The sequence below is a fragment of the Canis lupus genome, chromosome 7 (genome assembly GCF_048164855.1).
Source record: "Canis lupus baileyi chromosome 7, mCanLup2.hap1, whole genome shotgun sequence".
NCBI classification, from domain to species: domain Eukaryota; kingdom Metazoa; phylum Chordata; class Mammalia; order Carnivora; family Canidae; genus Canis; species Canis lupus.
In genome coordinates, this window is record NC_132844.1 from 35,775,398 (window position 1) to 35,797,790 (window position 22,393).

The 22,393-nt window shown below is 36.8% G+C and overlaps 1 protein-coding gene across 3 annotated transcripts in view; it reads left to right on the plus strand.

Annotated features, from left to right (window-relative positions):
- COL12A1 (collagen type XII alpha 1 chain) overlaps positions 1-22,393 on the plus strand; it is a 116,261-nt gene that overhangs the window by 48,532 nt on the left and 45,336 nt on the right. For all 3 annotated transcript variants that reach the window (XM_072832326.1, XM_072832325.1, XM_072832327.1), the window contains 15 exons: positions 825-964; positions 1,504-1,633; positions 7,878-8,020; positions 8,475-8,604; positions 10,577-10,713; positions 11,838-11,967; positions 14,512-14,651; positions 15,027-15,159; positions 15,265-15,291; positions 16,036-16,178; positions 18,418-18,547; positions 18,972-19,111; positions 19,535-19,664; positions 20,912-21,054; positions 22,124-22,253. In XM_072832326.1, the coding sequence (XP_072688427.1) occupies positions 825-964; positions 1,504-1,633; positions 7,878-8,020; positions 8,475-8,604; positions 10,577-10,713; positions 11,838-11,967; positions 14,512-14,651; positions 15,027-15,159; positions 15,265-15,291; positions 16,036-16,178; positions 18,418-18,547; positions 18,972-19,111; positions 19,535-19,664; positions 20,912-21,054; positions 22,124-22,253 (1,926 nt within the window). The remainder of the gene's footprint in view (positions 1-824; positions 965-1,503; positions 1,634-7,877; positions 8,021-8,474; positions 8,605-10,576; positions 10,714-11,837; positions 11,968-14,511; positions 14,652-15,026; positions 15,160-15,264; positions 15,292-16,035; positions 16,179-18,417; positions 18,548-18,971; positions 19,112-19,534; positions 19,665-20,911; positions 21,055-22,123; positions 22,254-22,393) is intronic.

Here is a 22,393-nt window from a genome sequence, read left to right on the forward strand (position 1 = left end):
TATGAGAATGATTGCCATGCCAGTGAAGTCATTGGATTAATTATCTTTAAATTATTATTGGAGACATCTTTCTAATGGTCATAGTGAGCTTAATATTTCTATTTTCATTGATGTTAATTCTAGATACCATTCTGTAGTCATTCTGTTGTTCATTGGTTATTTCACTTTATCTACCCACAGAGAGCACACTCACAGGCAGTAGGGTATCCCTAAAGTTTAAAAGACTTGGTTGTTTTTCTTTTTTCTTGAGGAATGTGGTTAGCTTCTCTTACTACTGAAGTAGGTCCTACTTACTACTGAAGTAGGGGAACTAAACATAAATAAGAAACCAATTCTGTCCTCACAGAGCATAACCTATAGAGAAGAAGATAAGATATGAATATAAATAATCAAATGATAACGAGAATGATGAACTTGGGTGGTACCAACAGTAATAGAAACAATGGAATTGTCAGAACCCAAATCCTTCTTCGTTAATTATATGTATAAGGTTAGAGAAAGAAGGAAGTATTCAAGAATGACTCAGAGGTTTTTGAGGTAGGAGACTGGTAAACTGGTGATGCCACAAGGAAGAGTGAGATCAAGTTTTAATGAAAGACAATGAGCCCAGGCTTGACTTTTCTGGGACAGAAGAATCCTTTCCCAACCTATTCAGGGAGGTCTTACTAGCAATGAGACTCTGGACTGAAAAGCTGTATATCAGTATATCAGGATGTGTGTACAAGTTTGAAATATGAGAAGTAATACTATTTCATTCTAATTTCAGATTTCATCACCTTGCTGTCATAATGAAAAAAGTGTATGTATTTTATTTCTGTGTGCAGGTGACTTGGAAGCACCTTCCAACTTAGTTATTTCTGAACGAACCCATCGTTCTCTCAGAGTGAGCTGGACACCTCCTTCTGACAGTGTGGATAGGTATAAGGTGGAATACTACCCAGTTTCTGGAGGGAAACGTCAAGAAGTGAGTAGGCAATACCTCCAACCCACTTCTTCTTGATAGTGAGATTGAGTCCTATGCATTAAGGCTCAGAAAAATGCTGGGTATGAAGCAAAAAGGATGGAGAGTGGGGCAGAACTAAGTCAGCAGTGGTGCTTTCTAGTCCTTGCTGGGCAAGTACTTCCATTTGAGCTTAATTAAAGGAAAGGAGCTTTGTGTAAATTCTTATGGTTTCTATGAATTGCAGACCATCAGTATGATTTTTAATTAAAAGCTGTTTGATTTATTTGTGAACTTACACTAGAGTCATGGAGTTGGAAGGAAACATTAAAGATGATCTAGTTTTACCCACTCATTTTACAAATAAGGAAACAACAGCTGGGAGAACAAATTATATGAATTATCTAATATCTCATATTAATCTGGTAATTTCCGAAATCAAAAGACAATGGCTTCATTGAAATGTAATTTCTAACCTCATGGCAGTTTACTACTTTGTAATTATAGTTGAAAAGAGGGAAGCGATTACAACATAAATTATTAAAAAAATTTTTTTCCCCTAGTTTTATGTGAGCCGACTGGAAAGTAGTACAGTACTGAAAGATCTGAAGCCTGAAACTGAGTATGTTGTTAATGTGTATTCTGTGGTGGAAGATGAATATAGTGAACCTCTGAAGGGCACAGAAAAAACCTGTAAGTCAGATTAAAAAAAAAAAAAAACCTCCTCCCTGTTGTGTTTTTTTTAAAGATAATCAGGTGGCATTCTGTGTGGGATTTTTGGCAGCCTTCCAAATCATTCCTTTATGAAGTAACCATTCAACAAATATTTACTGAATGTGTTTTTGAAAAAGGTGCTCAATAAATACTCGACTGCTCTTACTGGCTGTTCTTACCATCAGAAGATGCCACTGGAGGAATGGGTAGTCATGGGCATAGATAACTTAGAGGGATAATTTACCTTTCATAAGAATTATTCACTTCTTAAGAAAGATATTATGTGGGGAATGGGACTCAGATTAGGAAGAGCAGCTGTGCAGAGGTGACTTATTTCAGTTTTGCAGGTGACCAGATCTTCCTGCTGTCAATGAGATTACCCCTTTCTTCTGGCCTTTGCCTCTTGACCTTTACTAGAGGAGCTCTAATGGCTTTGACTTTGAGTAGAGCTTTTGGCAGAGAAGTTCCTTGCTCCTATTCTTGGTAGAGTTTCTGAGGCCTGGTAAAGTTCCTGAGGCCATACGAAAATATGCTTTCCTTCTCCCATCTTCTTGGCTGGACTCCAGGGGCAGGGAGGCCATTAATAAGACAAAGGAGTGGGCTTGATCTCTCCAAGGCAAGAGTTGACTATATTTACTCTTCAGTTCCATAAGTCTTTATTTCTTCTCTCTCTCTTTACTATATACGTTTTAGGTTTAGAACATTGTAAGTCAACATCAGTATACACTACAAAGTAATCACCCCCCCAAGTCTATTACCATCCATCATTCTACACTTGATCCTCTACCCCTTTCACCCACCCTCCAACCCTGATCCTCTCTGGTAACCACCGATTTGGTCTCTCTATCTATGAGTTTGGTTTCGTTTGGTCGTTTGTTTGGTTTTTGTTTGTTTGTTTTTAGACTCCACATATAAGTGAAATCAGATGCTTTTTTTCTTTCTCTTGGCTTATTTCACTTAGCATGATACCCCGAAGGCCCATCACAAATAGCAAGATTTCATTCTTTTTTATGGCTGAGAAGTATTCCATTTTACATATATTTCATTATATTCATATTGCGTGTGTGTATATTTCACCCTTTCTTTATCCATTTATCCATTAATGCACATGCAGGTCATTTCCATATCTTGGCTATTGTAATAATGCTGAAATGAACATAGAGGTGCATATATGTTTGAATTAGTGGTTTTGTGTTTGAATAAATAACCAGTAGTAGAATAGCTGAGTCATATGATAGTGCTATTCTTAATCTTTTTTTGCAGAATCTCCATTTTCTATAGTGGCTGCACCAATTTGCAACCTTACCAATAGTGTGTGACAGTTCTCTTTTCTCCACATCCTTGCCAGCACTTATTAAAGTTTGTTTTTGATAAGAATCATTCTAACATGTATGAGGTGATATCTAATTGTAGTTTTGATTTGCATTTCCCTAGTAATTAGTGATGTTGAACCTTTGCATATACCTGTTAGCCATCTGTATGTATTCTTTGGCAAAATGTTTATTTACATCTTCTGCCCATTTTTTAACTGAGTTGTTTTGTTGTTCTTGTTGCTGTTAAATTGTATCAGTTCTTTATACATTTTCTATATTAACTCCTTATTGGAGTTATGATTTGCAAATATCTTCTCCCATTCAGTAGGTTGCCTTTTTTTTTTTTTTTTTCCTTTTTGTTTTGATCATGGTTTCCCTTGCTGTGTAGAAGTTCTGTAGTTTGATGTGGTCTCTTTTATCTGTTTTTACTCTTGTTTTCCTTGCTTTTGGAGTCTGAGCCACAAAAACATCACCAAGACTGATATCATGGAGCTTACCATTTATGTTTTGATGTTAGGAGTTTTGCAGTTTTGGGTCTTACATTTATGTCTTTAACCCATTTTGAATTAATTTTTGTGTGTGGTGTAAGATAGTGGCCCAGTTTCATTCTTTTGTCTGTGGCCAACCAGTTTCCCAATACCACTAATTGAAGAGACTGTTTTTATTCCATTGCATGTTCTTGGCTTCTCTGTCATAAATTAATTGTCCTTATATGTGTGGGTTTATTTCTGGACTCTCAATTCTGTTCCATTGATATGTGTGTGTGTTCTTGTGCTGGTGCCATACTGTTTTGATTAACATATCTTTGTAGTATACTTTGAAATCAGGTTATGTAATACCTTCAACTTTGTTCTTTCCCTGTGATTATTTTGGCTATTTAGGATCTTTTGTGGTTTCATACACATTTTTGCATTATTTGTTTTAATTTTGTGAAATATGCCATTGTAATTTTGACAAGAATTGTATTGAATCTGTAGATTTCTGTGGATACTATGGATATTTTAACAATATTAATTTTTCCGATCTATGAGCACAGTGTATCTTTCCATGTATTTGTGTATCTTAAATATCTTCTATTTCTTTTATCAGCGTTGTATTGTTTTCAGAATACAGATCTTTCACCTCCTTGGTTAAATTAATTTCTAGATATTTTATACTTTTTGATGCAATCATAAATGAAATTGTTTTCTTAATTTGTCTTTTTGATAGTTTGTTATTAGCATTTGGAAACACCATAAGTCTCTGTATATTGATTTTATATCCTGTGATTTTGCTGAATTCATTTATTAGGTCTAGCAGTTTTTTTGTGGAGTCTTTAGGGTTTTCTGTTTTCTATATATAGTATCATCATTTGCAAATAGTGACAGTTTTTACTTCTTCCTTTCTGATTTGAATACCTTTTCTTTCTTGCCTAGTTGCCATGTTTAGGACTTTCAATACTATGTTGAATATATGTGGTGAAAGTGGGCATCCTTGTCTTGTTTTGAACTTATAGCTTTTTCCTACTGAAAGTGATGTTATCTGGGTTTGTCATATATGGCCTCTTTATATGAGGTACATTTCCTCTATAGCCATTTTGTTAAGAGTTTTATCTAAATGGACGTTGAATTTTATTGAGTGTTTTTTCTGCATCTATTGAGATGATAGGTGACTTTTATCCTTCATTTTGTTAATATTATTATGTATCACATTGATTTGTGAATTTGAGCCATTCTTGCATCTCTGGAATAAATCCCACTTGATCATAATGTATGATGTTTTTAATGTGTTGTTGAATTTGGTTTGCTGATATTTTGTTGAGGATTTTTACATCTATGTTTGTCAAGGATATTGACCCATAATTTTCTTTTTGTGTCATCCTTATTTGGTTTTAGTATCAGGGTAGTGTTGGCCTTCTAAAATGTATTTGGAAGCATTCCCTCCTCTTTAATTTTTGGAATAGTTTGAGAAGGATAGGTATTAAATCTTATTGGCTGTTTGGAAGAGTTCACCAATGAAGCTGTTTGGTCCTAAACTTCTGTTTATTGGGAGATTTTTGATTACTGATTCAATCTTCTTGCTAGTAATCAGTCTATTCAGGTTTTCTATTTCTTCCTGATTCGTCTTGAAATATCGTATATTTCTAAGAATTTACCCTTTTCTTTTAGGTTGTCTAGTTTGTTGGTATATTATGGTTTGTAGTAGTGTCTTATCCTTTGTATTTCTGTGGTGTCAGTTGTAACTTTTCTTTCATTTCTGGTTTTATTTATTGGGTCTTTTTTTTAGCTAAAGATTTAATTAATTTTGTTTATCTTTTGGAAGAATGAGCTGTTCATTTCATTTATCTTTTCTATTTTCATTTTAGTCTCTAACATATCTGCCACTGATGTTTATTATTTCCTTCCTTCTACTAACTTTGGGCTTCATTTGTTTTTCTTTTTCTAGTTTCTTCAGGTTAGATTGTTTATTTGAGACCTTGCTAGTCTTGAGGTAGGCCTATATTGCTATGAACTTCCATCTGAGAACTGCTTTTGCTGCATCTCATAGATTTTTGGCATGCTATATTTCTTTCAGTTTTCTCTAGGTATTTCCTGACTTCTCCTTTGATTTCTTCAATGGCTCCATGGTTGTTTAGTTGTATGTTGTTTGATTTTCATGTTTTTGTATTTTTCCAGTTTTGTTATTTTAATTGATTTCTAATTTCTTGCTATTGTTGTCAGAGAAGATGCTTGATATGATTTAAATCTTCTTGAATTTATTGAGACTTATTTTGTGGCCCAACATGTAATCTATCTTGGAGAATGATCCATGTGCACTTGAGAAGAATGTACATTCTGTGGCTTTTGGATGGAATGTTCTGTATATATCTATTACGTATATATCCATTATGTCCATGTGATCTAATGTGTCAATTGAGGCCAATATTTCCTTAATGATATTCTGTCTCATGATCTACTCATTGCTGTAAGTGAGGTGTTAAGGTGCCCTACTATTTTTATTTTGTTTTCAATTTATTTTTAGGTTTTCAAATATTTGTTTTATATATTTTAGTGCTCTTTTGTTGGGTGTTTATAAGTAAACACTTATTTATAAATGTATCTTCTGGCTGGATTGATCCCATTATTGTTATGTGGTGCTCTTTTTTGTCTTTTAGTATAGTGTTTGTCTTAAAGTGTATTTTTTCAGATATGAGTATAGTTAGGCCAGGTTTCTTTTCATTTCCATGTGCATAGAATAAATTTTCCCATCCTTTCACAGTCTGTATGGGTACTTACTTCTGAAGTGAGTCTTTTGTTAGGTAACATATGGACAGTTCTTCTTTTTAAAATCTATTTAGCCACACTGTGGCTTTTGATTGGTACATTTAGTTCATGTATATTTGAAGCAATTATCAATAGGTATGTACTTATTTCCATTTTGTTGTTTTCTGGCTGTTTTGAAATTCTTCTCTGTCCTTTCCTCCCCTCTTTCTCTCTTCCCTTGTGGTTTGTTGGTTTTATTTAGTGTTATGCTTAGATTCTTTCTTATTGTTTTAAAAAATATATTTAGTATAAGCTTTTCTTTGCAGTTACTGTGAGGTTCACATGTAGCATCCTATGTATATAACAGTCTCTTCTAAGTTGATAGCAACTTACATTGGAACACATTCCAAGCCTTTACATTTTTATCCCCATGTTTTATATTTTTGTTGACATATTTTATGTCTTTTTATGTGTGTGTCCTTTAGCTAATTATTATTCTTTTAGTTAATTTTACTATTTTTGTCTTTTGACCTTCATACTTGCATCATCAGTGATTGATCTACTGCTTTTACTATCTGTTCCTTTCCAGTGAGATTATTACTTTCATATATTTTTGTCTTATTAATTATTGTCTTTTCTTTTCGGTGTAGAGAAATCCCTTTAACATTTCTTGTAAGGTCAGTTTAGCTAACTACGTTAGCTTTTGCTTATCTGGAAAAATTTTAATCTCTCCTTTAATCCTGAATGATAATCTTTCTGGATAGAGAATTCTTGGTTAGAAAATTTTTCCTTTCAGCACTTTGAATATGCACAATCCTCCCTTCTGGCCTGTAAAATTTCTGCTGAAAATTTTCCAGTTGTGGGTTGCCATGCTTGGGGTGGGGTCCTGGGCAAGGCTGAGTTTCTGCCTCTCCTACCTGCTTGATATAGCTCTTTCATCTTTGTTATGGAGGCACGACTCATCTAGTTCTTAGGTCCTCTTCAGAGGATGTTATTTTATATGTGGCTATAAACTTATTGTATTCATGGGAGGAGATGATTTCAGTCTTATGCTGCGATCTTGAAGCCATCCTCCATCCTTTCTCTTACTGCTCTTCATATTACACCACAAGAAGTAGGAAATAATGTATTTCATAATAGGCAGGATTAATCTGATAATTCCTTAAAACTTTAAACTCAATCTTTGGATAAAGCTATATGGGAATTAAATGAAGAGAGACTGTAAATCTTTTACTGTGCCTCATGAGCCTGTCTTCAAAAAGCTCACGAATCCCCTGAGTTCCAGGGAACTGGAACTTAATTTTGTTTTTTAATTAAAATACTGTGCTGGTTACTTCTGTATGAAATCTATGATTGAAGACTGAAAAGAGTCAACTTAAAGATGTTCCAGAAAAAGAGATTGAAATCTCAGGAATTTTGGCTTCCATATAGATTCATTGGAATGCCAGTTGAAATTTAAACTTTCTTCCTCTATGAAATAGTTGTAACTTGCAGTCCTGAGTATGAGATGGCAATGAACAATGAGATTGTATTTTGCAGGAGAGAAGAAAGATTCCATTGACTCTCACTGACTTCTTACCCATTCTCTATTTGGCATATATAAATATCAGTTATTAAGTAGGAAACAACAATTAAGAAATGAGTAGAATGACAAGAATTAGACTGATATCTGCCTTTACATTCCAACAGTACCGGTCCCTGTGGTCAGCATGAATATTTATGATATTAGCCCTACCACCATGCATGTGCAGTGGCAGCCGGTGGGAGGAGCTACTGGCTATACCTTGTCCTATGAACCCATCAATGGCACAGAACCAACAAAGCCCAAAGAGGTGGGAGACATTTGTTTCTTTATCATTAGGTCATCCTGAGACCGTTTTTTTTTTTTTTTAAAGATTTTATTTATTTATTCATGAGAGACAGAGAGAGAGAGGCAGAGACATAGACAGAGAGAGAAGCAGGCTCCCTGTGGGGAGCCTGATGTGGGACTTAAGCCACCCAAATGCCCCATCTTCCTGAGACTTTTTAAGAGTCCACATTAAACTGAAGTTACTTATGAATTCATTTATAAGTTTATATGTGAAACAGAAAAATAGAAAATTAGACTCAAGGCCCATGACACATTTTAAAAAATATTAACATGAAGAAGGAAATTCATTTTGGAGAGACAAAAAAGAAAAGTTGTATTATAACCTAGCAGTTACAAATAGGGGTAATTGTCTATCCCCAGTAAGTGAGAACATTTGATTTGAATGTCTTATTTCATTTTGGTGTGTCCATGTGCAGATGCGTGTGGGGCCGACAGTGAATGACGTGCAGCTGACTGATCTTTCCCCCAACACGGAATATGCAGTCACAGTCCAGGCTGCTTTGCATGACCTCACCAGTGAACCTGTCACGGCTCGGGAAGTTACATGTAAGATATTGCCAGTGTTCCTTCTTTCCTTATTGCTCTAAACATAATGTTCAATTTTCTTTCACTCAATGATGCTATCAATAATTTGATAATTTATGCATAAGTTATAGGGTTATTCCTATGGCAGTCAAATTTGAGAATTAAAATTAATTCTAGACTTATAGCAGCATTTTAAACTGATTCTAGGATGTACTTTTTTCATGTTTAATATAGCTGATATTGAAATGTTTCTTACCATCAATGGGGTCTTACATGTACTTTTGGCCAAGTGTCAAGCAGGGCATAGAACATAAAATAATGGTGCATCTTAAAGCTGATGTTGTAGATCCACTAAGTAGGGTACAGAGCTGGTGAGAAGGGAGTGTTGGTGAGTGCAATTTTGGAGGAAGACACTAGATTTAATATTAAGATGTTCCAAGTTCTTACTGAAGTAAGAACTTAATGGCACATATAGAAAAGTCTGTCTCAATTAAGTGAGTTAATCAGTTTACTCAATCCAAAAACATATTGATCATCTGTTATGCTTCAGGCCCTATGCTCGGTATTGGGAATGTACCACCAGGTGATATCAGGCAGCATAGAACCTGTGGACTCCTTTGTGATTTGCACTTCTCCTGCTTGTTGATCAGTCCTGTGTTTTTGGTTTGTTTCACTAGCATTTAGGAGCTTTTTCTTGAAAAGTGACAAGGATTACACTCAGGGCCTTTGCCTTTTCTGGCTGAAACTTTTGTTTCAGGCTTGTTGAGGTCATGATGCAATAGATGAATTGGCTTAAATTTGAGGTTAGCCCACATTTCTAAGGAAATTAAGAGGATGGAGGGAATTTTTAAGGGAGAAGAGGGACTGAAAAACATGGTAAGGCAGCAGAGAGAAGGAGCCCCTGAATAGTGGGACAGTATAAATTCATTGACAACAAATAATCACCTTTTTTAAAAAAAGATTTTATTTATTTATTCATGAGAGATAAAGAGAGAGAGGCAGAGATATAGGCAGAGGGAGAAGCAGGCTCCCTGCGGTGAGGGCAATGCAGGACTTGATCCCAGGACCCCGAGATCACAGACTGAGCCACAGGCAGATGCTCAATCACACTGAGCCACCCAGGCACCCCTCATTTGGATTTTCTTGTAACCGTTTAGGCCTCTGTGGATTTTCTTATAAGCTTATTGGGTGCTTAATTTTGGCCCATCTTCATTCTTCACTCTCATAACCATTTATTTTTCTATAATTTTCTATTCTTTAAAAAAATTTTATTTCCTTATTCATGAGAGACAATGAGAGAATCAGAGACATAGACAGAGGGAGAAGCAGCCCCCCGCCCCGCACCAGGGAGCCTGATGTGAGACTTGATCCCAGGACCCTGAGATCACGCCCTAAACTGAAGGCAGATGCTCAACCACTGAGCCACCCAGGTGTCCCCATTTTTTATTCTTAAGAGAGCATAACTCTTTCGATTTTATTTTCTTTCTTTTTTTTTTAAAGATTTTATTTATTTATTCATGAGAAACAGAGGGGGGGGGGCAGAGACACAGGCAGAGGGAGAAGCAGGCTTCATGCAGGGAGCCTGATGGTGGTGCTAAACTGCTGAGCCACCTGGGCTGCCCTCGATTTATTTTCTGTCTTAACTGATTTAAATATCTGAGAAAAAAACGTGAGCTATACATTGGTGGTGAATTATGATTTACTGTAGCTGAGTAAGAGCTTATGAAAATAGAGTAGAAAGAAGTTTATGTATAAAAGAGAAATTAGAATTGTAATAAAAATGTCAACTTATCATATTTGAAAAAATCCTTCTTAAGAGGAATTGAGTGCTATCTGGTACAATCACAGTACTTTGATCATCAGGATATTTGTTTAAGGTTATTTTGCTGCACACTGTTAAATTTTCTTCAAAACACCTTGAAAGCTTATGTGAATGCTTGAGAGCTTTGTGGTTGAGAGCCACATCTGGACCTCATTTCTCATGCATCTCCAGTGCCTTTACCCAAACCTCGAGATCTGAGACTCAGAGATGTGACTCACAGTACCATGAACGTTTTATGGGAACCTGCACCTGGAAAAGTGCGTAAATACATCGTTCGCTACAAAACACCAGAAGAGGATGTCAAAGAGGTAGGTTGAAGGTTAGAATGGAGTTGGGAATATTTGTTTTCTAGTAAGTTTAACAAAAGTACCCAAACAAGTACAGAGAAAAGCCTGTTTTGCATACTTGTCACTGTATTAACATGGGGTTGAAGACTTGTTATATTAGTAGAGCAATTTTTGAATATTGATAATATAATGGATTGTGTTGTATTTAGTTTAGAAATTTTTTCTTCTGTGATATGAATCTCAAAGTCATCGTCCCAAAGTCATGGACAAAGAGTTAGAGAATGTAGATGGTACTTTCTTCTTGTCCAGATGTCTTTTATGGTGCTTGGCAGTCTATGAATTACTAAAAAAAATATGATAATGTGTCTAAAAATAAAAGCTAGTCAGGGGTCCAGGAAAGAAGAGGGGAGTTTGTCAGATAATAGGAAGGTAGGACAATGGAGTAGGACTGAGAGAAAGGGTAAACAGATTCTTAGAGGAGTGTGCCATTGGTTGCAAGTGTTTTTGAGATGATGTTCAGGCAGAGATCTGTTTCCATGACAACCTAATTCAAAATGGGAGCAAATTGAGGGCTTTCATACTACAGAATAGGTTTAAAACTTATGTGTGCTTAGGGGCTCATTAATGTCAAAATCTCAGAGACAGTTTTGGCAGATAGAAATAGTTTTGGCAAGACCCTAGTTCTTGACTCTGCTGGTTGTTTGGATTATACTAAAGCTAATTTATACATATGCACACATTCGTTTCATCCTGGGTTTCAATTTCAGAAGAGGCACAGTGACCAGCAGGTCTCACAGGGTTCTTGCACACAGCAGATGAGATAATGCACAGGAGAACATTTCTGAGAGAAATAAGGCAGTAATACAAAGGGAAACAGAGAGACTTGGTGAAAAATGATTAGGTGGTTTGAATCTGTAGGCAACCATTAATTACTGAACCTCAGTGCTCAGATACAGCTTTAGTAATACATTTTCCACTTTGGAAGCATTTAAATTATCTCTAGTTCCCGGATTCTTCTGCATATTGGAAAACATTGTTATTTTTTTCTAACACAATTCTTACACTCTTGTGCTAAGAGGTACAGTAAACAACAGTGATATTAAAACCAGACCCTTTGTAAAAATTGTTCCACTGCTCTATTACAGGTGGAGGTAGACAGGTCGCGGACCAGCACCCCTCTCAGAGACCTCTTCTCACAAACCCTGTACACAGTAGACGTTTCTGCCATATATGATGAGGGGGAGTCTCCCCCAGTGACTGCTCAAGAAACTACCCGTAAGTTGTGATTATGCTTCCTGATAATTGAGAAATGACATTACATGACTGTATAGCTGAACTTATTTGGTCATTTTGTTTCTTGGTGCTATTTTTTTGAGTATTTAATGTTTGAACTCACAGATTGCTTTTCACTTATTTTCTTCCCTCTTCTACCTTCATATCCATTCTTTTTATTTACTTATTTTTTTTTATTTTTCAATTAAGTTTTTTATTCTGATTCCAGTATAGTTAACATATGGTGTTACATTAGTTTCAGGTATACAATATAGTGATTGAACATGTCTATCCCTTTTATGATAATTCTTATCCTACTATTATTCTTTCAGCCACTGTCATTAATTCATCTTCCAGATACTTAACTGGTGTATGTGTATGTTTTGTGTGTGTGTGGGTGTGCACATGCATGTGAGTGTGTGTGGGAGGATGAGGAGGAAGTATATTCCTGATGTATGTTGGACATTTTCTCTGGGAAAGTTGTATTGCTTATCAAATATTTTTTAGATCTTACTATATGTAAAGTGCTATCAGAGGTAACAAAAAAAGTATCTTTGCTCTTACTAGTTCATGATTTCACTGTAGAAATAATAAAAATTAATTTAATTGACAATACATGGGATTGTGTAGGGAAGGTGAGGTGAGTGAAACTCAGATTGTACACTGTCAGATTTCAGATGAAGGGGAAGCTTACACGGTGGAAAGGCAGGGGAGCACAACCCCCTACCTAGGCTCCTCCTCATCCATTCTATCTTGTTGCTGCTTACAAAGATGTCTGTTTCTTTCCTTCTTGTGGTACTTGCATAGTATTTAACTCAATTATGATTACCTCTTGTTTTTTTCCTGTCTATTCTGCATTCCCTTTGCTCTCCCCACCCCAGATGAAGGCAGAGACACACTTACTTTGTACAGCTTTGCATCTCCAGTGCCTGGCACAGTGCTCAGCACATAATTTCCTAATCAAATAGTTGTTAAGAAGTTGAGGTCTGGAGCCAACAGTGTTCCGAAGAAATATAATGGGAGCTACTTACATAATTCAAAATTTTCTAGTAGCCACATTTGAAAAAGTAAAAGGAGGTGAAACTAATTTTAATAATGTATTATATTCAATCCATTATGTCAAAAATATTATCATTTCAACATATATCAGTAGAATAATTATTAGGATATTTCACATGATTTTTTCCATAATATTTATTTGAAATCCAATGTGTGTTAACTTTATACTTATGGCATATCTCAATTTGGACGAACCACATTTCAAGTACTCAGTGGCTGTATATGGCTAGTGACTCTGAGAATAGACAGCACAGATCTAGAGAATTTAAATGACTTGCCCCACCTCATCTAATAAGCTATTGGTGGGATCAATACAAATCTGGAATTTTTACTTCCTGTCCTGTAACTCCCTCACTAGAGGCTCAAAAGCTTCTCCTTTCATACCTAGCTGTTTATACATGATCAGGGCCTCTTGCCAAATGTGACAGCCTGCTCCTTAACATAGGACAGAATCTACATCTGGTACTTTCTTACCACGTGATCCCTCTTCCCTTCTTGGCATCAGTTCTTACTGGTAAGGGTAGTGTTGGACGTGAAAATTGATACAGTTTTGCACAAGCATAACAGGTGTAGTAGAGAAAAAAAGTCAGGAAAAAAGACTAGTGAAAGCAGCTAATTTAGTATACTAAATCAATACTTTCAATATGTGTTTTTAATCCTCAAGGTTTCCTAATAACTTTCAGGTATAGCCAAATTGCATCCTTAGTGGTTGGTACTCATTTTATCTCAATGGGCCTTTTCATTGTAATTACTAGAAATACATTTTTGATGGCTCTGGATTTTGTGTAGTTGGCTTTGGTCAGTAGTGGGTAGAGAAATAATTGACAATGAAAGCTCAGAACCAGGGGGCAGGGGGTGGCAGACATTCCAGATTCCTTGTGCTGCAAATTAACTAGAGTGTCTGGCCAATGGAGGGGCTTTTAATTGGGTTTCAGCAGTCATCAGCACTCTAGGGTTATTCCTATCTCTGGACACAGTGCAGCCTGCTTCACTTGTGTTTAACATTAATGTTCTATAGGAAAACCTCACGCATGGATTACTTAGATCATATTTCATAGACCATGATGACCCATGCACTCTCTAATAATTAATACCAAAGTTTGTGCTTATGTGTATTGCTGTGTGAACAAGTCCATGGTTTTCACATGTAGATGTTCAGCTTTCAAATATGACATTGAAAAAAAAAGTTCAAGACACAGAGTGATTAAGAACCACTGGGTTAGAAGAGTCTTGCTAAGAGGTACTTTTTAAAAAAAATCACCATTTTCATGAAATGCAAATAGTAACTCATTATATCCATACGGTGTTTGTAGTTTTTGGAGCTTTCTCTTATACTTATCTTCCAAGTGAACTGAATTGGTAAAATACTTGGTTCTAAACAATGTTTTCAGCCTGATTCCTCATGTCCATGAAAATAAAACAGGGTGGTTTTATTGTATTGTTTGTAGATTACATTCAGAAACTTAGTCCTGCTTTATCTAATGATAGGCACTGTGCCAGCCCCAACAAACCTGAAGATAACTGAAGTAACACCAGAGAGTTTCCGAGGGACTTGGGATCATGGAGCTTCAGATGTGTCCCTCTACAGAATAACTTGGGCACCATTTGGAAGCTCAGATAAGATGGAGGTAGTATTAATTCCCTCCCTCCATCCCTCCCTCCCTCCCTCCCTCCCTCCCTCCCTCCCTCCCTCCCTTCCTTCCCTTCCTCCCTCTCTCCCTCCCTTCCTTCTTTCCCTCCCTTCCTCCTTCCCTTCCTCCTTCCCTCCTTCCTTTATTTCTTTTTTTAAACATCTTATTTCATTATAAGGAATTTTGTTTGAAATATGTATTACCTCTGTTGCCTGAAAAGCATCCTTTCCTATAGTGACATCTGACCTCCTGGCATGCATCAAAGCTAGAAGAACATCAGGCTAAATAATATCAATAAACTGCTATTGAGAGTGTGGTATACATAGTGACTTAATTTTGTGTGGATTTTTTTCTTTTTTCTCTTTCACTCAGACCATCTTAAATGGAGATGAAAATACTTTGGTGTTTGAAAACCTGAACCCGAACACACTCTATGAAGTTTCTGTTACTGCCATTTATCCTGATGAGTCAGAAAGCGATGACCTGACTGGCAGTGAGCGCACACGTAGGTGTTCCACTTTCAAATAGGACATTGTAATTTTAAAGTTAATTTAAAAAATAGAGCTATATTAGTAATATTCCCCCAATTCTGTTTTTTTTTTAATTTTAGCTCGTTTGATACCCTTAACAACACAAGGTAAGAGTTAAATTTGCTGAATTGTATGAATAACCAAATAATGAATGAATGAGTGAATGAATGAATGAACAAATGAGTGAATGTAAAATACCACAAAATCCATTGCAAACAGGTTTTCTGCTTTTATTTATTTATTTTTTGGGGGAAAATCAGGAAATGAACTGTTTATTATTTTATTTTATTTTTTTTAATAAATTAACTTTTTAGTGGTGTTCAATTTACTAACATACAGAATAACACCCAGTGCTCATCCCGTCAAGTGTCCCCCTCAGTGCCCGTCACCCATTCACCCCCACCCCCCGCCCTCCTCCCCTCCCAACACCCCTAGTTCATTTCCCAGAGTTAGGAGTCTTTATGTTCTGTCTCCCTTTCTGATATTTCCCACACATTTCTTCTCCCTTCCCTTATATTCCCTTTCACTATTATTTATATTCCCCAAATGAATGAGAACATACACTGTTTGTCCTTCTCCGATTGACTTACTTCACTCAGTGGTTTTCTGCTTTTAAATTATAAGGCATCTATTGGGACCTTTTTTAAAAACCTTCCCTGAAAAACCTTGCTTTACTGCCATTTGTTAAAGAGTCATTTAAGAGTCCATGACCATCATTTATCATAAGGTCAAATTTAGTCCTAAACCTAAAAGTTTACTGATTTTTTTTTCTTTTTTTTTTTTCTGTTTACTTATTTTGGGAGGAGGCCTCATTCTATGACCTTACCCTGTTTCTCAACAATCTTTTTCAGCTCCAAAAAGTGGCCCACGAAACCTTCAGGTGTACAACGCAACTTCTAACAGCTTGACTGTTAAGTGGGATCCCGCCAGTGGTCGTGTGCAGAAATACAGAATCACTTACCAGCCTTCAACAGGAGAAGGCAATGAGCAAACGGTAATTTTGTTGAAAAAAAAACCTGGACAAATTCTACCTTATTTCTTCAAATTCCTTTCACCCCCAATGTGTAGTTAGTCATGCTATTTTGAGTGAGGCAAAATTTACCACACTGAATGGAGTTATTTGACTCCATTCCTTATGGAAACTCACGGGAGATGAAAGTTGCTTCTCATAGTAGGGTAGCCCCACAGCTTCAGGCATGTGCCTCATGCATGCACATTTCCCTTAAAAACTCTTAAAGGTGGATTATCTATGAAGATCTCTAGATGTTTTTTTAGTCTTTAGATTTTTTAATCCATCTCACCCTAATTTAATCAAATACTGAAAGTTTGCCAAATTTCTGTTATTATAATTTTCCAGTTTTTGCATGTTGTAAGGTATCTCTTATATCTGGAGTTTCCAGATCTAGGTGGCTGTTCACCTATTTCATACTCTTTATCATTTTTATATTTCTCCAAATGGAGATTTCTGAGAAAGATGGTATGACTATAAATAGCCTGTCCACTATTTTGTTGACATTCTTTGGGCCATAATATTTCCTCACATACCCTCAGAAAGAGAGAGATGAATTATTATCAATTAGTCACCTGACTTGCCGAGCTCCAGCAAATGGGTTTTAGTCTAGGGATATTAGCAGAGGTGGATGCTGGCAGTGGTTATTAGGTTTCTGATTGTATAGTAAGTGGGTTTAGCTACTTGGAAACTTTCCCTTCTCAAGAGCTGATTGACTTTCGAGTTCATCTTTTGAGGTTTCCATACAATTCGTCTTAGGTAGTATTTTTGGGTAGAAATTTTGTCTAATTAAATAGATTATCAATAATACACTAAGAACCAACTGTAGTCAACTGGCTTTTGTAGGAAATAAGACATTTGAGGAACTGATATTTTCATGTCAGAAACAGAACTTCTTTTGTCTATGCCAGACCAGATATAGGTAAAGCCATAAAGCAGGTGAAGCTTGTCCTTCTTGTTTCCCTTCTTGGTGATAGTGACTCTCCAGCTGCCATCTGCAGTCTCTTTACTTGTCTCGTAGAGGTTTGTTATAATTTGAGAGTCTCACAAACTCACCCTCTGGAAAGTATTAGCTGAAAATCCCTCGAGGTCTGTTATTTTTAGGGATGTTTGCATTTTTCTGCTAGTCCATGAAATAAAGTAATGAATCACTGATACTAGAATTATTTGGAGAGTTGGACAGGAGAAGTAGGTGGACACCCCTTTGCTTACTCATAGGACTTGTTCTGCTAAGTGGAAGCCTTCAGATTTGTTAAATATTAAATAGCCCATATGGATATTGATACTCTTCTTTCATAATGTCAAATATTCAATTAAGTAAAATTAGCCACTGTATTTAAATTTGCTCATATTGAGGATCAGTACAGTGTTTCACTGAAGCTTTCTCTGGAACTCAAAGAATTGATGTGCGGTAAGCTGGAAACATCTGGACTGTACTAACTCATCCAGCCATCCAGATGTGCACTCTGTGGGCAGTGGGCCATTTTCATGCGATTTTAATTAGTATCACGTAAGTATTTGAATTCGGTAGATTGTTAACAAATCATACAAGTTTTTCTTTCAACAAGATAGCTAGAGGGCCATAAGCAATGAATAAAAAAATTCAAACTCTATGTAATTGGAGAAAATTGAAAAGCTTCATACCACAAGGCTGGTATCACAGAGATGGCTGGGAACCCCAGCCTGAGTGTGGTCTGGCAAAGGGTCCAGTCATATAGTTTGCACAGCTAAAGTTGTTAGGATGGCAGTTTTGGGGGGGAGGGAAACATCAAAGTTTTAGATCTTTTGCTGAGTCATTTTAAGGTTATTTCTAAAGCAAACAAAAACCTCTGTAAAAAAGCAAAAATAATAGCAAATGATGTAGAGCTTGTAATATTAGGCAATTCTTTGCTATCTCAGAGCTCCTTCATAGCTCATTTATGATGAATGCCTTTTTGGGGAAGAGATCTGTGAAGTGTGTTTTGGATGAAATTTTGCTGTGCTGGTGGCAAGCAAGTTGAAGTATCTTCTTGAGGTCACCGGTTTAAGGCTTAGAATGCTTTTTATGATTTAAGGTGCATATTTTGCATTTAAAATTATACCATAAGATATATTTTGAACCTTCACTGTGGTATATGTTTCCAGATTTTGGCCAGGGTCTCAGCTCCCTTGTAGAAAGAGCTTTCTCTAACAGATCAGTGAGATGCAGAGAACAAGGCTAACATTTATTCCTGTTTTCCTCAAGACCACAATAGGGGGAAGGCAGAACAGTGTTGTCCTACAGAAACTGAAGCCCGACACCCCTTACACGATCACTGTGTCCTCCCTGTATCCTGATGGTGAAGGAGGTCGGATGACAGGAAGAGGCAAGACCAGTAAGTACCAGGCTCCTTTAGCTTCTTTAGTAGCTACCACAGAATCACATCTGTTCCTGGAAACAATGGGGTGACATGGTTGTGCTAATCAAATTTTAATGCATCTAAAAATGATATTAATTGCTCTTCATATCTTGGAGTTATCTGTCTCTGTTTATGGAGAAAGACAGTTCTTACTTTCCAGCATGAAAAAAGAAAAAAAAAACCCAACTCTGTGGCCAAAATACCTTGTGGAGAGGAGATATGTGTACCAGATTACCATAGGCATTCTTTGATTTATTCACTACTTCAACAAATATTTGTAGGGTGCCCATTATGGGGTCCCTGCCATGTTCGAGGTGCCTGAGAAATATCAAGGAACTTGCATTTTGAGTGTGCTGGATTGTCATGATCACACTGTCATGTGGCCTTCTGTGCATTGCAGAACCTCTGAATACTGTGAGGAACCTCAGAGTGTATGACCCTTCTACCAGCACCTTGAATGTTCGCTGGGACCATGCAGAGGGAAACCCTCGTCAGTACAAGCTCTTCTATGCACCAACAGCAGGTGGTCCAGAGGAACTGGTAATTATGTCCTGTAGTGAAAAATGCATGTTTACTTAAACTATAGCTGAATGATTTAAAAGTCGAGATAAAAATGCTAGCTGATTTGCTTTAGGGCTGAAGAAGTTCGTATTCATTTACTAGAACTTGATAAAGGGTAAAATATTGTTGCCTTAGTGCCTGGGTGTGTTGGGGATTGAGCTGGGGGGAAGTAATCATTTCGGGAAGTTCCAAAGGGAGATCCTAGAGTGAGTGTAGGGGTCTAGAGAAGTCTTTATAACCTCTTCTAACAGTGTGTATGGAGCACATCTTTATACCCCAATATTACAGAACTTGCTTCTGGACTTGGTCTTGAGTTAATATTTTGAGTTTTATATTGTTTGAGGTATGATTTCTTTTATAATTTGTTCCAATCGAGTGTTTTATGCTTATTAAAATCTTTAGGTACCAATCCCTGGGAATACCAATTATGCCATTCTTAGGAATCTGCAGCCAGATACCCCGTACACCGTTACAGTAGTTCCTGTTTATACTGAAGGTGATGGAGGACGCACATCAGATACTGGAAGGACATGTAAGTTGAGAAGGAAGAAAAATATAGCTTTTCTTTATGAATTTTGCTTTTCATTATAAAGGCTACATAGGCCCATTAAGAGAATTTGGGAATTTCAGAATGATAAACTAAATATATAACAATTACCCATGGTTTATCTTCCAAACACCACCAACTGGTAACATTTTGGTGTAGGACGTAACAAATTTATGATGGCATTCTTCTTCTGAAATGATACCATCAGGATTTATGAATGTGCATATGATCATCAGTATGCTATTTCAGTCATTCTCTTTCTCTGACAAAAGTTCATTTTGCTTTGCTTTGTGCTTTATAAATTTGTGTGAAGCAGTGCTTTGTAATTGGCTTTCATAGTGTGAATTGTTTATCACATTACTTGATTGCACATTTCTCTGGTTTGCTGATGAAGTGCTTTTGACCATCAAAATTCCGTGTGCTTTCATTTGCTGTTAACATCTAGAGAAACCAGTTTATAGTGGTTTTACTGTCCTTTGTAGTATTGCTTACAGGCTTTTGTGCATGCTAATAAATAATTTCTTTGGCTTTAAAGATATACTTGTTGATGGCTAAAAGAAAGCAAGTATGGGTGGCTTCTTTTGGTAAAAGATTAATGCTCTAGAAAGATGATGTTATTGGCTCAAGTAGACTTTCGGGTTAATACGTGGATTTAATTTGTATATTTTTCTAAGTCCCATTTGGGGCAGTTAATTGAGAACTGAATATGTCTTCTATTTTTCCCTCCTTTTGCCTTTTCTTTTAATCACAGAACACATCAGTAGCTATTTCTTGAATGAAGAAGGAATGAATGAAAGAATGAATGATTGAAACCAGCTGACTGGATTAAATGGGCTTCATAACTGTTGTCAGTTTGCACTTAGAAGGCAGACACTATAAAATTACTTTTCTCTATCTCTCCATTATCTATGTTGGAAAACCAAAGCTTCTTTTCCAGTTTCTTGTCCCTTATCCCTTGTCCTTTTTATGGCCAACCCAGTACTACTTCTTTTACTAGCTTATTTTTATTGGCAACAACTTTGCTCCCATATAGACAAAGGCCATAATTGGCTAACTTAGACTAAATTTGGAGTTAGAGGGTTTTAATCTGTTTTTGTGTGTAGATAATTAGAAAAATGAAGGAGGACAGTATTTTATCCTGTTACAGAATGTAAGTCCTAGGGAAGTGATAACGAAAGCTAGACATATATAAAAAGATTTAAGAAAATATGTATTGGCTTTTCTTTCCTCAGTGGTGAGAGGGCTGGCAAGGAATGTCCAAGTGTACAATCCGACGCCAAATAGCCTAGATGTCCGCTGGGACCCTGCGCCTGGGCCTGTGCAGCAGTATCGGATCGTGTATTCTCCTGTGGCTGGCACAAGACCTTCGGAATCTGTAAGCAATTTTGTCCTCTTAGAGTTCAGTGAAAGAATTGTATAGATTCCCCTGCATCTCTTGCCATGGCTGCTGGGCCAGAATAAGTCAGTTGTCAGTGTGGCCCTGAGTCTCATGGAAACTTCCTTTCCTGATGAACACCGTCTTGTGTTTGTGTCTCGTTTCTGACCTGTGATAATGCCACCTGCAAACATGACAATGAATAATGTTTACATGGTTGCTCCTGATGATTTAAGGCAGATATACTACCTATAGGGTTAGTTAGCAAAAGTGAGTTTTGGGAAAATCTAAATTAGCTATTTGAGTTAAGAAACCATAGTAGTAAATGCAAATTATTGATAAACCTTGTTGATATGAGCTTTGTTGTAACATAGAAATGTCTTCGTTATGAAACTATAACGTTTGCCTTCACTGGCTCTTACAAATAGTCCAATTTATTTTCAATTCATAGTATCATCCAATTTTATAGGTAGATTGATAATGTAAGAATCAGAAATTGCTCATTTGAATAAGAATAGTATCAGAATCAGAACATCTAAGGGAAAGTAAATTGATAGGCTGATTTATGTCTTTATAAAAATGGACAATGGTGGTGAACAAAGATAAACAAATGATTTGTGTATCCCTGTGTGTGGTAGGATTTACTCAGACAATGTTACCCTTCCTCATTTATGGAGTGGTTCTCTATTTTAACACAATATCTCTTCCCTACTAGCATATATGGGGGATCCCTTCTCTTATGTGTGTCTAACTATCATGAACCCTGGATGTTGTATTTGAGAATCCTTACAGTAAACATAAATGAGAGATAAGTGAAGCTACTAAGGATAGCTTAGTATGTTGATCAGCTTAGTGAGTATGAACTAACTTTTTTTTGGAGGGGGAATTTCTGAGGATAAATTGCATCTAACAGTATGACTTTGTCAGATCTCATGAGGAAGCAGAGTAGTTGGCTTCTGACGTGTCCGGGCTCAGCTTTTTATTATAAATGTCACTATGTTGACTAATAAAAGACTTGATAAGCATTTGAGTTGTTGTCAAGCAGAATCTGGCATTTCTTCCCCTCCAGATTGTGGTGCCAGGAAACACGCGCACAGTGCACCTGGAGCGGCTGATTCCCGACACACCCTACTCTGTGAACATCGTAGCTCTCTACTCGGATGGAGAGGGGAATCCCAGCCCTGGCCAGGGCCGAACGCGTGAGGCAGAAATCCTTTCTCCACCCCATTCCCTTGTAACTCCTTTGGCAGGGCTTCTCTGAGCCAGGGAGAAGTGGGAGATGGGTGGTGAGTGAGGTGGTGAGAGCTTTCTCCACCTCTGCACAGGCGAGGGTAGGTCC